Source organism: Myotis brandtii, unplaced genomic scaffold, assembly GCF_000412655.1.
Source record: "Myotis brandtii unplaced genomic scaffold, ASM41265v1 scaffold604, whole genome shotgun sequence".
In the NCBI taxonomy this organism is placed as follows: Eukaryota; Metazoa; Chordata; class Mammalia; order Chiroptera; family Vespertilionidae; genus Myotis; species Myotis brandtii.
In genome coordinates, this window is record NW_005370286.1 from 1,317,783 (window position 1) to 1,332,943 (window position 15,161).

General features: G+C 53.8%; 1 protein-coding gene across 5 annotated transcripts in view; it reads left to right on the forward strand.

Annotated features, from left to right (window-relative positions):
* Nucleotides 1-5,027: 5,027 nt before the first annotated feature.
* Nucleotides 5,028-15,161, forward strand: part of LRRC27 (leucine rich repeat containing 27) — a 21,402-nt gene continuing 11,268 nt past the window's right edge. Inside the window, exons 1-5 of one of the 5 annotated variants that reach the window (XM_014550593.1) lie at nt 5,028-5,132; nt 6,877-7,122; nt 8,539-8,669; nt 12,647-12,705; nt 14,569-14,724. In XM_014550593.1, coding sequence (XP_014406079.1) covers nt 6,931-7,122; nt 8,539-8,669; nt 12,647-12,705; nt 14,569-14,724 — 538 coding nt within the window. In that variant the 5' untranslated portion in view covers nt 5,028-5,132; nt 6,877-6,930. Of the gene's footprint in view, nt 5,133-6,004; nt 6,107-6,876; nt 7,123-7,215; nt 7,322-7,572; nt 7,762-7,786; nt 8,259-8,538; nt 8,670-12,646; nt 12,706-14,568; nt 14,725-15,161 lie in introns of those variants that run through there. The other 4 variants (XM_005879655.2, XM_014550594.1, XM_014550595.1 and 1 more) reach the window with 4 other exon arrangements.

Below are 15,161 nucleotides of genomic sequence, written 5' to 3' on the forward strand. Positions count from 1 at the left end.
GCCCCGGGAGGGATGGGGAGCAGGACGGGGGAGGGGCGGCGGCAGGGCTGGTGCAGGAGCCCCTCCCCAGGCGACGGGCTCAAACACGCATTCGTGCGTGCCGGGGTGGTTTCGGCACTAAGCACCTGCACCCGCGCTCTCGGGGTCCCCTTGGCTGGGTCTCTGGTCCGCTTCCCAACGCAGGTGCCAGGGCCCCAGTGCTGAACCAGAGCTCTTGGCGCAGGTTCGCGCCCCAGGACCGCCCGGGGGGTCGTGTGCCTGAGTCGCCCAGGGTCCCCTGGCCCTACCCATGTCGGACAGGGGCCTGAGCGCTGACCGCTGGCCTTTCCATGGCCTTTGCCACGTATTGGGGCGGTGGGGGGGGGGAGTGGGGGGCCCGACCCATGTGCCTCCGCCTCTAATCGCACAGCAAGGTGAGATTCCCTATCGCCCTGGCCTGATACTCTGGAAGAACCGGGTTTTGTGGGCTGCTTGACTTTGACTTTAGGAAGCCTTTGTCTCCTTAAATTCTGCCTTCCAGCCAGGCCCCAGAGCGGCCATTCCTTCCTACCCGTGACCGAGGGCCTTCTGCCCCCGGTGAGAGCCTAAGTCCCACTCTCGGGTGCATGGTCATCGGCCCTGCGGGTCTCTCTGCAGGCCGCTGCCTCTCCCTCCAGGCACATCCTTCAGCCACTCTGGGCGCTGCCCTGCCTAGCTGCCCCTCACCCCTGGTTGCGGCGCTAGGGTTCCTTGTGCATGGATAGAGCGTTACATTCGTCCCCGCCCCGCCTTTGAAGTTCACTGCGGCTCCTCCACCTGCTTGACCAGTGAAATGTGAGCAGAGGCGACCTATGTCATTTCTGGGCTACACTTTAGGGGCCAGTGCTGATTGGCCATACATCACTAAGGGACCACCTGCCCACCAGTGAGGACATGAAAGACAAGGGAGAAATCACCTGTGAGCCACCTAGGGAAGCCCCACCCACCCCCTACTGCCGGTCCCCTGGCCTGGCTGAGGTGCAGGCCTGGGTCTCGGGTTAAATTTCAGGAGCAGGGAGACAAGTTCCCAGCCCCCCAGGTTGGACGCAGCCTTCTGAGCTCCTGTCCTTGGCTTCCTCCTGGAACTGCCACTTATGGGGGGCGGGGGGAGGTGGGGAGGGCACGTGGAAGGCACTCAGCCCCGCCTGCACAGAGGAGCCACTGTAGGATTCCACCCTGCCCACTGAGTCCGGGCAGGGATGCTCTGAAGGAGGAACACGCGCAGGGAGGTGGGCATCAGAATCCCAGGAACCCACGGCAGCCTCGGATTCCCCAGGGCAGACTGCCACACCCATCTGTCTCCTCTCCCTCCAAGACCCCCTAACGGGGCAGAAAAGGTATAAAAAAGTATAACTTTGCCCCTTAGAGAGGGAACAAGAGAAGGGACATTAGTGGAAAAATATGTTACTGCATTAAGAGGTTGGCTGGAAAAGTTACTGTGAATATTGGGGAGACCAGAGCCTTGGACGTAGCAGGTCTACAAGGGAAACGGGGCCTAAACACAGGGAGGGGGTGCTGGAAAAGCTGAACAGAGCAGTTGAGCCCCAGGATGCCCCCCGCCACACACACACACACCCCGAGGGCAGTTGGGGCTGGACAGTTCTCTGGATAGAAGGACCATGGGCTTCTGACTCAGGGACACCAGGCCCAACAGAAGACAGAGCGAAGGGACCTGCAGGGACTGATGGGGACATCTGCACACTGACTGAGAGCCCCAAAGGCCAAACCAGGCACCTGCCCCCAGTCAGGAAATAGAATCTCCTCTAAAGAAACTGAGCAGCTCCCCAAACCCTGGGCCCTAAGATTTGGGGTCCCTTCGCAGGCTCCAGTGGGAAAGAAGAGGAACCAGCAGAGACAACGGGCCTGAGAGCCGGCCTGTGGGCAAAGGGCACAAGTCTGACTATACCTGGCCCAGGGCAGGTCCAGGGTTGCTCAAGGATTGGATGGTGGGAGCCAGGACAGTGTGAAATAGGACCCTGTGGGCAGGGCACAGAGAAAAGGTTAGGAGCGGCCCAGCTGAGAGCAGACCAGGTCTGCACCCCTGTAAGCAACTGTGAAGTTCTAGGGGTGGATGGGGGCCAACTGTGAATAGAGAAGGAGCATTGACAGTGTCCCTGGGTGCCCACACTGACCAGAAACCTTATCTGTCTTGTTTCAATGACAGGAGACCAGCAATGAGCCAGTACACACAGAGGCTGGTTCGTGGAACTTGGAGATCTTTATATTTCATAATTTTACCTTTTCCAGGGAGAATGTCGCTCTGGAGCAGGCACGCGAGGTGGCCATCACCAGCCCACACTTCCCTTCGAGTCTGGGGCCAGCCACCTCTGCCCACCAGCCCTCAGAGGACCAGGCCCACCTCTGCCCCCACCCAGTTTCTGTGACACAGAGAAGCCCATCCTCCCCAGTTGCTGCCCTCTCAGAAGCACCCAGTGCTGCCTCTCAGTTAAACTTCAACCTTGAAATCTGCCCAGTGGCTGGTCAAGGACAAGGGCCATGTGGGCAGGAGAGATTGGGGGAGGGAGGGGTCCTTTCCCCCGCCCTTACTTCTGAAGCATTTCTATACAAATTCTCCAGAAAGCAGGGCCAATCCAATTTTCTGCATCATCTTGCTTTCTGTAGTTGTCCTCAATCCTCTTTTAAAAATAGGCTTATTCATCTTCCTGGCTCCCTGATTTATCTGGGAAGCTATGAAGCTAAGGCAACTCTGCAACACACTTGCCGCCAAAACCTCCCCAGGAGAGGTGCACTGCCATGCTTGCAAGGTCAGGGTGTGGGTCTCTGCAGGAACCAGCCAGCCCTGGGCCTCAGAGGGCCTTGCACCCCACCCCACAGGCAGCTGGCAGCAGGGAAAAGGTGCTGGGCCGGGAGTCCAGAGGCTGGCTCCGCGGGCCTGGCAGGGATGGAGACGAGGTGACCTCGTGCAGCCTCTCTGACCGGAGTGGAGGCCTCCTCTCCCAGCAGGTCGGGCCCAGGCCAGGGGTCAGTTCTCACCAGATGGTGAACCTGCTGGTTCTCCACAAAGATCCCCGTGGAGAACTGGTTTCTCTACTTTAGAGTCTTGTTTTAGGGGGAGGATCCCCAGTTTCTTGCACTCCCGTTAGATGTGCATGGAAGGAGGCAGGTGACCGGAGATTCAGAGCCACCCGGGGGACCCTCCATAGATGCAGAGGCTGTGTCAGGCCGCTGTGACCTCCCTGCTCCTCTGTCTCCCCTGTAAAATTGGGGTGATGACCTCACCTCCTGGCATGAGAGAGATGAGCCATGGATGTTGCTGGTCTGCCTGGCACAGTGCTCTGCATCTCACAGCATTACTCAGAGCTCGCAGCCCTGTGACAACATCCTTCTCATGGCACCCCGTGTCACAGAGGAGGGAAGCAGGCCTGGGAAGCAAGTCATCGCTGAGTTCACTGCCGTAAGCTTGGGAATGACACTGTTGACGCCCGTAAACAACTCAGCCAGACCCAGGATTGACCGGAGCAGGTGTTAGGCGCCTCCTACCCCAGTAGATGGGCAACACATGCCGGTGCTGCCCCTCACTAGACGGACTCCTCCTTTGCCTTGTAACAATCACACACCAAGTGACAGATGTAAAATGTAAATGTTCTGAGTGGACAGATGTAACACCAATAAGCAGCCACCCACCTCACCAGCACCCACCCTACCTGTGCACCTGCACCTGCCTCCCCCAGGCTGGATTGAGGGACCCCTGTCCTCTGACCCACTTTTAGTTTCCCGGGGTTGCTTCCAGGGGTGCAGCCCTGGTTGGGGCGCGTGCTGGAGGCAACCAACAGGGTGCTTGAACAAGAGATGTTTATTTCTCACAGTTCTGGAGACCAGAAGTCTGAGGTCAATGTGTTGGCCAGGTTGGCTTCTCCTGCGGCCTCCCTCCTTGACATGCAGATGACTGTCACTGTGTCCTCACATGGTGGTCCCTCTGTGTGTGTCTGTGTCCTCGTGTCCTCTTCTGATAGAATACCAGTCCTATTGAATTAGGGCCACCCGTGTGGCCTCATGTAAACACCCCGTCTCCAAATAGGGTCACATTCTGAGGGGGTTCAGACTTCAATGTATGAATCTGGGGGGACACGTTTAGCCCACAACACTTACCACATGCTCTCTTGTCTCCTACCTGCCCCCAGCCTGGGTTATGGGCCAAGCCATCCCTTGATTTTTCTCACTCACACTTGCAACTTAACGCTCGGTTTTGTTCACATGAGAAACGTTTGTGCTGTGCGAGGTCTCCTGAGACTTCCTCTTTCTAGGATTCATCCTTGTGGTTGTGAGCAGCTACTGTCTGTGCATTTCACGGCTTTCTCTTGTCCTGGCCTCTGACATCCGGCCCAGTTCTTGCTGAAGGGAGAGAGAGGCTGCTGTGGACGTCTTTGACCGTGTGTCCTGATGCGTCTCCACACCTTGACCTGGCTCAGGGAGACCAGGTCAGGATGACGTCTGGCCTCCCCAATGGCGAGATGAGAAATGTGCTTGTTGCAAGTGGGAAGTTTGTTGTTGTGGTTGATCCTCACCCGAGGACATTTTTCCCATTGATTCTCAGAGAGAGTGAAAGGGAGAGAAACATCGATGTGAGAGAGACACATCAGTTGGTTGCCCAACCAGGGCTGGGGATGGAGCCTACAGCCAAGGTATGTGCCCTTGACCGGAATCAAACCCAGGACCCTTCAGTCCAAGGGCTGATGCTCTATCCACTGAGCCAAACCAGTTAGGTGCATGTGGGAAGTTTTTGGTGACTTGTTGCAACAGCAATTGGAAACAGGTACACTAGTGTTAAGATATGTGGTTTTTACCCTATTACATGTGAATTTCAAGGTGATGAAAATCCATCGGACATTGTCCTGAAAATAATGATCTGTTTGAGCAAGAGTTTAGTGACTTTAACTAAAGTCAAAACTGGGAAGGTGACTTTGTCCCTGGATGGGATACTATACTATCACAATGATCTGTTTGAGCATTTACTATACATACTTGACTTTCCTCTTGTGTAGCAGATATGCACCATCTTTGCAGGTGAGGTTTCTTAAGAAGCTGCTTCATCTCTCTCTGCTGCTTCCTCTTCAATCAGAGAATGTGCTCTGCTTACCAGAAATTACTGAAAGGTGAGGCGGTTCCTTTACCCCCATTTTATGGAAGGAATACGTTGGTTTACAGACTTTGGAACGTTTTGACTGTTTTCCTCCCTGTTTTCCACACCTTCCCCGGCTCTCCTAACGGAGCCACAAGAGGCATTTTGTGTGAGATTGGGGGGTGGAGGGCAGCCGTGAGGTAGCAGCCCTAATGTCTTTGGGGAAGGTCAGGGCAAGGGCCCAGGTGTGGCTGCGGCTCACTGTCCTCATTGGTGAGAGGCCGGAGAGCAGCTTTCAGCTTCTCCAGCTCCTGGGTGAGGCCTGCGCTGGGTGAGGAATGGTGCCACTTGTTCAGGAGGAATGGCGCCACTTCTGCAGGACACCCGTGGCCCATCCACCGTGGGGTTCTGGCTAGAGCTCAGGGCGTCCAGCTTGCAGCAAGCCACCCATCCTCAGTTTACCTCCAACTTCCCCTGCCTACCACGCCCTGCACCCATGGATGGGACCCTGGGACCCTAGAGGACCCAGGTCTACCACAGGCGGGCTTTCAAGTTCTGGACGCAGGGTGGGCGGCCTGATAAGCGTCCTTTCCCGCGTGCTTAGCGGCTGTGCTCAGAGACCATGTCCTCAAGCCCAGCTCGCTCCCGCCACCTCGCGGTCGTCCTCTTCGCGCACCATGACTCTGGCTTTGGTGCAGCGTCCCTGGGTCAGGAAGCCCAACAGCCTCTCTCTCGGTGTCACGGGGTCACGGACCCGGACCGCCTGACAGAGGAGGTCGCGGGCGGCGGGCCAGCGCTGGGGACCCCAATGAGCGCTGCCGCCGGCCCCTGCCCCGCGCACGCGCATGCGCACCCACCCTCCTGGAGGCTGGGCGCCTGCGGGGTCCCGCCCCTCCTCCAGCGGCCCGTGTCTCCATGGCGACCGCGTGTGCCTGGCGGCCTCCATTGTTGGGCTGCACCTCCCTGCGTTCTCGGCGCCCCAGCCTGCTAGTGGGGGCATCCCCACAGGTGAGGCAGGAAGGGCGGCAACGCAGGGGAGGAGGAAGGGGGTGCGGCAGATGAGGTGGGGGAAGAAGGGGTGTGTGTGAGTGAGGGGAGCTCTGAGCTCCTGGGGCCCTACGATGGGCGGGCGGGCAGCTGATGGAAGGCGGTGCCCAGTACAGGGTGCGCCCCCAAGCGTGGACTCTCAGGCTCCGATGGGGAAACCGAGGCAGGGCGCGCTGGGCACCTGGAGCAGCCTCAGGATCCCCCGGAGCCCGCCCTCATTTTTAGGTCCTGGCGTTTCGCTCTGGTTTTCAGACATTTGTCCTGTTGGGAGGTTTATAGGAGGTTGAAGACCTCCCCTCATAGCCTAGCAGAACAGGACTACCCAGAGAAAGGCCCAGTCGTGGGGGTGGGCGTGGGGGATGAGGGTGGGGGGATGGGGAGGTAGCACCTGTGGGCAGTTCCTTCACCCCCATTTTATGGAAGGAATACGTTGGTTTACAGACTTTGGAACGTTTTGACTGTTTTCCTCCCTGAAATAGCCATTTCTATCCTGCGTTTTGGAGTTGAAAGTTGTATCCATGGTTCAGAGTGAGGAGCAGAACGTTTTCATCTGAACCTTCTTGCACCCCAGGGATTCTTTTAAAATTTAAAAGTCAAGTTGATGATATCGTTTATTAAAAGCGAGTGTTTTGTAAGCAGGTGAAATCACTGCAGGCCTGCCAGGCAGCTAGCCCGTCCACCTGGGAACGTGGCCGCGTTCCTCATTGTGGTTGTGTCCCCTCTCCCTCCAGGTGACCCAGGAGGATGAGCAGTGGCCTGGAGGATTGCTTCCTCCCAGCTGACAGATGGAGGGAACCGGCCCTGGGACCGCTGACCTGGAGAGCGACACTGCTCAGGCTGGGCGCCCGCCTGCCGCCCCGTCCAAAGACATTCCCAAGAGTGTCCCCGGGGCCATATTTTCTTCCTCACCAATTCTAGACTTGAGTCAAAGGGGTCTTCAACATTTAGGAGACATCCTTAAAATCCCCACCCTTAAAGTAAGTGGGGCGTGTCTCGGGGTATTGTGCACGGACCGGGTAGACATAAACAAACAGCTCACCCCAGGCTTTTACTCGTCGGCTTCTCTGCAGGAGAGAAACTCTAGAATGAGACAGCGGAGGGTTAACTCGGGGCTTCATGTGCTGTTCAAGACAAATGAGAAATTCAGGCCTGGGGACCAGCCAATGGGAATACCTCGTAGGGTCCAATTCTGATGTTCTCTCTCCTCAAGAAAGTCTTGGGCACCAAAAAGCTTATGGTAGACACTGCTACTGAAAGCACCTTTGGTCCCTAATTTAATATATTTGTATTATTGATTGCAGAGAGGAAGGGAGAGGGAGGAAGAGATAGAAACGTCAACGATGAGAGAGAATTATTGATCGGCTGCCTCCTGCACGCCCCACACTGGGGACTGAGCCCGTAACCCAGGCATGTGCGCTGACCTGGAATCGAACTGGGACCTACTGGTTCATAGGTCGACGCTCAACCGCTGAGCCATGCCAGCTGGGTCTCAGTCTCTTATTTAAAACACAGAAGCCCTAAAAACCCAGTCAACATTGAAACAGGGAAAAACTTTCTCACCCACACTTTGCTGACGTCACATGCCAATTTTACCTTCTGCCTGGTGCCTTCGCCAGGTGAGTCCCTTGCCTGCTTGTGATCTAGTGAGCTATTGTGACTTCCAGAATAAGGTTCCATCAGAGCCCAGCAATATAGTTACGATGGCCAATGCTGACCTGGCACTGCCGTGTGCCAAGCATTGCCCACCTAATGTGCCCTGGGAGGTGGATCACGTGACCTGTTTTACAGGTGGGGACTCTGGAGCACAGAGAGGTTTGGGAACTTGTTCAAAGTCACACAGCTAATAGGTCCCGTGCTCTGCACTTTGTCCCTGCCTCCAGTGCTATTGCCTCCTTTATGATGGTGACTTGATTTCACTGGGAATCCTGCAGTGATGGCTCTGGGGTTGTTCTTGTGTGGCTGCTGATCACGGTTAACCCACAGCAGGCTGCTCAGTGTGTGTGTCCTTCCGTTATGTCCTTTGGATGCGTCCCTGGGACCAGACGGGGCCGTTCCTTCACCGGGCAGAGTTGCTGTGGGCCCAGGAGGGAGAAGAGGGATATAAACACCGGGGGTGAGTGTGGTGTCAGAGGGAGTTTTAGAAGTGGCATGTGCTCATGGGGGTGTCCTCGGGTCAGGACGCGCTCTCAGCTCCCACAGTGGCGCACGGGTCCTGACGATTCTCGTGTTGCGTCTCGTGTCTACGGTTTAAACTTAAGGTAGAAGAGTACGATTTCTCGTCTAACTCGATGTGTGATTGCGGTGGCTGGTAGCTCTTCGGAAATGCTTCTAGGCTGTATCGTGTTTTAAAATTCAGTTGGTTGACCAAACGTGGTCTTTTCTTTCCTGGGAAGCAATTGCATCTTCAGAGAAATGAGCTCTGCACAATCCCGCGAGACTTCTTTCAGCTGCTGCCCAACCTCACCTGGCTGGACCTGCGGCACAACAGGATTCAGGTGCTTCCGTCCGGGATTGGCTCTCACAGGCAAGTCGCGCTCCTGTTCCCGACTCCAAGTCCCCATCCCCTTAACACGTCTGAGAGCCTGCTCTGTTGCTGCTCAGCTCCTCCTGGTTGAATTTTGACTTCAGAATGGAAGCATTTGATGGTATTTTTGAGGCTGGCCGGGCGGTGCGATGGCTGAGTGTACAAATTCATGGGGCTGTTGTTGTACCTCAGGACACTTAGCAGCTGAGGGTGCCAGCGCCTTTGTTGGACCGGCCGTGTGGGGTTTGTAATGTCTGGGTCCATCTCTGACTCGTTGTGTGAAACTGCCTGAAGGGTCAGCAATACAACCGCGTGTATCCAAAACGAGAAATTCTGCCCAGTTTGGAAGAGTGAATGTGTGCTCTCCTGCTCTGACTCCATAGATTCCCAGCACCCCCACTTCAAAGACCTGGGCCCTCCCCAGCAGCTGACCATCAGCTGGCATCCTCAGCATGGCCTCCAGGAGCCATGCTCCCCAGGAGGTCCCCTCCCCTCCTGGCTCCTTTGCCTCCTGAACCCAGTCCTTCCCCCAGTGCTTCTTACCCTTTGAAACCTTCTGAGAAACACTTCAGGCCCTCCTTCTGTGTCAGCGCATCTGGGCAAAGAAAGCACATGCAAAGGCCCTGGGGCGGCCATGTGCTTGGAGACGTGAGGGACACAGGGAGGCCAGCATGGTCGGCCAGGCTTGTAGGCTACAGCTGCTATTTTGGATTTCATTTTGAAAGAGGGTCGTAGGGAGCGGCAATAGGGTCAAGCATGAACCGCGTCCAGCATGGCGGGGAGTGAACCTGAGGAGGGGCAGTGAAGGATTAAAGAAGACAGACAAGAGAATACAGTTGGGGCCAGGTAGGATCACTGTGCCTGGATGAGGAAACAGTGCCACAGCCTGTAAGCCGAAGCTTTATTTTGTAGTCAGATCACACAAAGCAAAAAAAGGGGAGTGGTCAACATGTTTACAATGTTCTTGCAAGTTTCATTACTCAAGCCTTGTTTTGGCAGCACTTACTGCACCTCCCTCAGCCCATTAGCTACCTAAGAACAAGGGAGGACTGTAAGGTCAAGCTTAATTGTGCTAGGAGGGCTCTGCCCTCCAAGCTGGGACTTGAATGTGGCTCTGCCACAGATCAGTCCGAGGCTTGACCCTATAGCCACTCCCCACAGAGGGTTTGAGTGGATGGGGGTGGAATTTGACTTGGCTTTCAGATCACTGTACGGAGGGGCGAGAGTGGCAGCAGTGAGGCCACGAAGGAGGCCACTGCAGCAGTGCATGCGCGAGGCGGTGCCCCGGCAAGGCTGGACACTGCAGAGCTGCGCTGAGCTCGGGAGCTGGTGGGGCTCAGGTTGCATGTGGGCATGGGAGGAAGAGAGGTGTGCAAGGGCACCCCCAGCTCTGACACGAGTAGCTGTGCACAGAAGCCAGGTGGTCACTGAAACTGCAGGGCACAGGCCTGCAGCAGGCCCTTCACTCGCCCAGCTGTTGCTCACCATTTTTAGAAGCAATTTTTCAGAAGTGAGTATTGCCCTAGCCCAGTGGTCGGCAAACTGCGGCTTGCGAGCCACATGCGGCTCTTTGGCCCCTTGAGTGTGGCTCTTCCACAAAATACTGACTTCTGCGCATGGGCCACGAAGTTTCAATAGCACTGTACGTGCGCACCCGCACGTGGTATTTTGTGACTCTTCAGCTCTGTATGATAAATCTGCTGCCCCACTCCATAGTTTGGCTTAGTGGATAGAGCATCAGTCTGCGGACCAAAGGGTCCCAGGTTCGATTCCAGTCAAGGACAAGTACCTGGGTTGCAGGCTCCTCCCCGGCCTGGGTCCCAGAGGCAACCAATTGATGTGTTTCTCTCACATCGATATTTCTCTCTGTCTTTCCCTTTCTCTTCCACTCTCTCTAAAAAAATCACCTCGGGTGAGGATTTAAAAAAAAAAGTGAGTATTCTGTCACCTGTAAGAGTAAGAAAATGTCTCTGATCCTTGGTGCCTTCGCAGGCTCCTCGAGGAAGCAGCGAATGTCACGATGAGCTGGCATCTCCATCAGGATGGGGCCAGAGCCAGGAGCCCTCTTCCTGGAGCCCCTGGGGTTGGCGGGGTCTGTGGAGCAGATCACCTGTGGGGAGTCGTGGCCCTGGTTGCATAGAGCCGGACAGGCAGGCGCATGGCTGAGCCCGGTCTGCAGCTGGCTGTGTGCCTGGCTGTGTGACGGGCTGAGGCTGTCCGGGCTGCTTCCTCCTTCCCCTACAGCTGACCCAAGTGGCCTCCCCAGCCCTCGGAGGCGGCCTGAGAAGGCGCTGTTCGTCACACGGTCCTCTTCTGTGTTTAGGATAATCTAGTGCTTTTTGTCCATAAATTGTGCGGAGAGTAATTGCTACTCAAAAGGTAAAAATGAAGTGCTTTCCCCTAAACACTCTTCTTTCTTCTCAAATAAGCACACAGTTCTACAATGTTGGAATCTTTGATGTTTCCAGTCAAAGCCTGCTGCTCACTGTTGTTTAAGATAGAATTGTTCATGTGATGTGCAACCCACTACATCATTCAAATCAGAGCAGCCTGCGGAAGACCTGAAACACACTCATTATAAATTTTAAGTGATGTGAGCTTATTAAAAGCCTTAAGCTTCCCACAAAGCCCGATGAAAACCATCCAGAACGAAGGTGCCCCTTCAGGGCCGGCGGTGTGAGCTCGCGGCCAGAGCGGACGCTTGAGGAGCGGCCTCAGCCCAGTGCCCCTATGAGTAGCTTGGTTCCCACAGACGCCTATGTCCAGGGGGAAGTCTGTGAAATGAAATGCTGGGTCAGCACTGGGTGTCATTTAAAGTGTGCACCGAATATTTTAATGCGTTATTATGTCGGGTGGAAACAGGCCTGATACCCTTTCAGGTCAGTAGGTGGCTGCCATGTTGTATGTCCCCAAACCAGCCAACAACAAGAATGTCCCTGGTGTGGGGAGGTGAGGGCCCTTTGCCACTGCAGTTCTGTCGAGGCATCTCCAGAAGCTCTGGGCGCTGTCCCCAGTGGCTGCTGCGTGTCAGCAGATGTAAAGGGGCTAATACCCAAAGCAGCCCGAGTACCAACGCTCCCAGGAAGGTAAATAGAAAATTGTCAGCCCCTGGGCTGAAGCCACTGACGAGCCAGGGTATTTGTGGTCCTTTCACACCAGATTTCAGCTGGGGACCCCTGAGAAGGGAAGGAGGAAGGGAAACTGCCGTTAATATACAACACAGTCTTCATTCAGGTAGAAACAGAGGGGCTGAGGCAGCGTGAACTGGTGACGCCCCAGCAGGCATGCAGCCAGTCATTTCTGTCGGGGCCCTCCAGCCATCCTATATGCCTGTGGTCTCTTTTGTGCTAAATTTTACAAGTCATGCTAACAGGAGTCAAATACGGGGAGAAAATACCCCGAAACCAGGTGTCCTTGCTTGGGGACTTCTCCGGCCACGAGTATGTGAATCACCATCCGTAAGCAGGGCAGACACGCCGTGCAGCATGTGTCTCCTGGCACTCTTGACTGTGGAGAACATTTGCACAGAGCACCTGAAAACGCTGGGGTGCATCACCACACACCCCAGGCACCCCCGTGTGGTGCATGTGTCAATGGGCACCCGCAACCCGGGCACTGGTTCTCAGCCAGGAGAACTTGCCCCTCTCTGCGCATAATTGGCAATGTCTGCAGGTTTTGTGGTTGTCTCGGGGTGGGGGGTGGTTTACTGGCATCTTGTGGGGACAAGCCTAAATGCTGCTATAAACACCCACAGGCACAGGACCGTCCCCCAGCCAAGCATTGCCTGGCCCCGAGGTCAGCAGCGCCGGGCGAGAGCTCGGCCCGATGCTGGGACAGTTGACCACGCCTGTGGTCACTCTGTGAGTCTGTGGCATTGCCGCCTTAAAGAGAAGACAAATGAAGAAATGCGGTATCACTTAGGGACAGTTACTCGACTTTCTGCTTTTAAATGATATATGTTCTGTTTTGTTTTAAAGGTATTTGAAAACTTTGCTTTTAGAAAGAAATCCTATCAAAATGTTACCTGTGCAGCTGGGTAAGTACCCAAACAACCAAATAAAAGGTGGTTTTAAGATGCAGTCTAGTGAGGTTGCTGCAACCTGCAGTGGCGCCAGGCATGGCCCCGAGGGGAGGCCCGGGGGTGGCTCACGCCCTCTGCCTCTGCCCTCGGGCTCCCAAGAGCTGCCAGCGCCTGCGTGATTTCTACACCTAAAGAGTGACCCGCAGCCTAGCGTGAGGAGTGATGAAACCTTTCCTTTCAGATCCACCAACTTCTGCTTCTTTATATTTTGATACGATGTTATTGGTTGAATAGAAATTTAGGATTTTTATATTTTCTTTTTTTTTTAAATATATTTTATAGATTTTTTACAGAGAAGAAGGGAGAGGGATAGAGAGCCAGAAACATCGATGAGAGAGATCGATCAGCTGCCTTCTGCATGCCTCCGAGTGGGGATGTGCCTACAACCAAGATACATGCCCTTGACCGGAATCGAACCCGGGACCCTCCAGTCCGCAGGCTGACACTCTATCCACTGAGCCAAACCAGTTCGGCGGATTTTTATATTTTCTTGTTGCTTTTGGCGCTCTGGTTTGTGTGGAGCGATAGCCCCGTGGTTTCACATGCGTGTTCCCGTGCTCATTGGCACTCGGAGTGTGTGAGTGCATCCACTTCAGCCTCCTCCTGGCCACCCTCGGCTCACGCATGCACCTTCCCAGCTTTGACTTCAGCCTCTGCGTCGTCAGCCGCAGGCAGGTGTGGTTGGGTGTCACTCTTCTGTCCAGTCTGATGGTCCCTGCCTTTTGCGTGGAGCGTTGCTTCTTTCTCATTCTCATCTCCTCTCTTCCTGGGACTCCAGTTACACAAGTTTAGATTCTGATTCTGTCCCACATGCCTTGAATACTCCCTTTCCCTGGCTGTTTTCAATAATATTTCTTTGTCTTTCACTAGTTTGTGATGTTTCTCAGTGTGAATCCTTGCGGTTTATATTACTTGGGATTTGTTAAGCTTCTTAGATATATACATTAATGTTTATCATCAAATTAGAGCTGTGTTGGCCATGGTTTGCTCCGATTTTTTTTCTAACCCTCTCTTTTGCTCCCCCTATGACCGTTGTCACATGTATATTAGCATTCTTGATGTTCTATGGGTCTCTGAGTTCTGTTGTTGTTTGAATCTTTTTTCTCTTGGACCTCAGCTTGCATACATATCATCTATCCATCTTTCAGTTGACTTGTTTCTTTTGTCGTCTTGTATATGCTTTTGTCATTTTGTCATCTTGAGGCCAGTGAATTTTTTATTTCAGTCTTTGCAATTTTTAAGTCTAAAACTGCTATTTGGTTATTTAATAATTCTATTTTTATTGACATTCTATATTTGTTGAGATATTTTACTATATTTTCCTTTAATTATTTAAGTTTTTTTTATTTCTTTGAACATGTTTGTAACAACTGCTTTGATGTTTTTGTATGCTGCATCCAGCATCTGAGCCTGCTCAAAGACAGTCTCTCTTGGCTGCTTGTTTCCTGTGTATAAGTCATATTTTACTTTTCTTTGCATGCCTTATAGTTTTTGGTATTGTTGAAGACAGGCATTTTGGATAATATATTATAGCAGCTTTTGGTGATTTTTACTAGAGGGCTGCTGTTGTTGCTTTACTAGAGGGCTGTTTGTTTATTTTATTTTATTTTGTAAGTAGACTGGTCTTAATCTATGGAATCTGTCCCCCCTGCAGGGTTTTTTTTTTTTTTTAAAGCAAATCTCAGACATCTGTCATGTAATTTTACCCAGAATTCTCAACAGGATCTCTTTTTCCTGATGTGCAAAAGTAACTGTCATCTCCTGTCTCCATTGCACAGGAGTGTGTGTAACATGCTGATGGTTCTTCCTCTCCGTCAGGGAACGTGACGACGCTGAGAGCACTGAACCTGAGGCACTGCCCTCTGGAGTTCCCGCCTCAGGTCATTGTGCAGAAGGGCCCGGCCGCCATCCTGAGATTCCTGCAAGGCTCTGCAGCCAAGCTCTCCTCCCGCCGAGACCCAGCAGCTTCTCAAGGTTCGTAGGACAATTATTAGGACAAACTGCATCAAAACCGAAGCGAGTGCTTTTTAAAATCTGGGCCCAGGACACCTCCTCTCTATAATCATGTCCCGAGGAACACGGGAGCCTCATGTGTCCCCGCTGGACGCTCCCAGCACCTGGTTCGCACACGGTCTCCTCGCTGACAGCAGAGCCCTGTCTTTCTCTGGCTCTGTGCTCACAGGCTTGCATCCTCAGTGCCCACGATGGGGCCTGTCCGGGGCGGGTTTGGGTAAAAGTTCACTGGGATGAACATCATGAAACAGTCCTCACCCCCAATACCATCACGTAACTATTTCAGGAATTGCTTGGTCCATTAGACAACAATTGTCCATTCTATAGGCTCCCTCCCTCCCTCCCTTCCTTCCTTTCTTCTTTCCTTCCCTCCTTCCTTCCTCCCTTCCTTCCTTCCT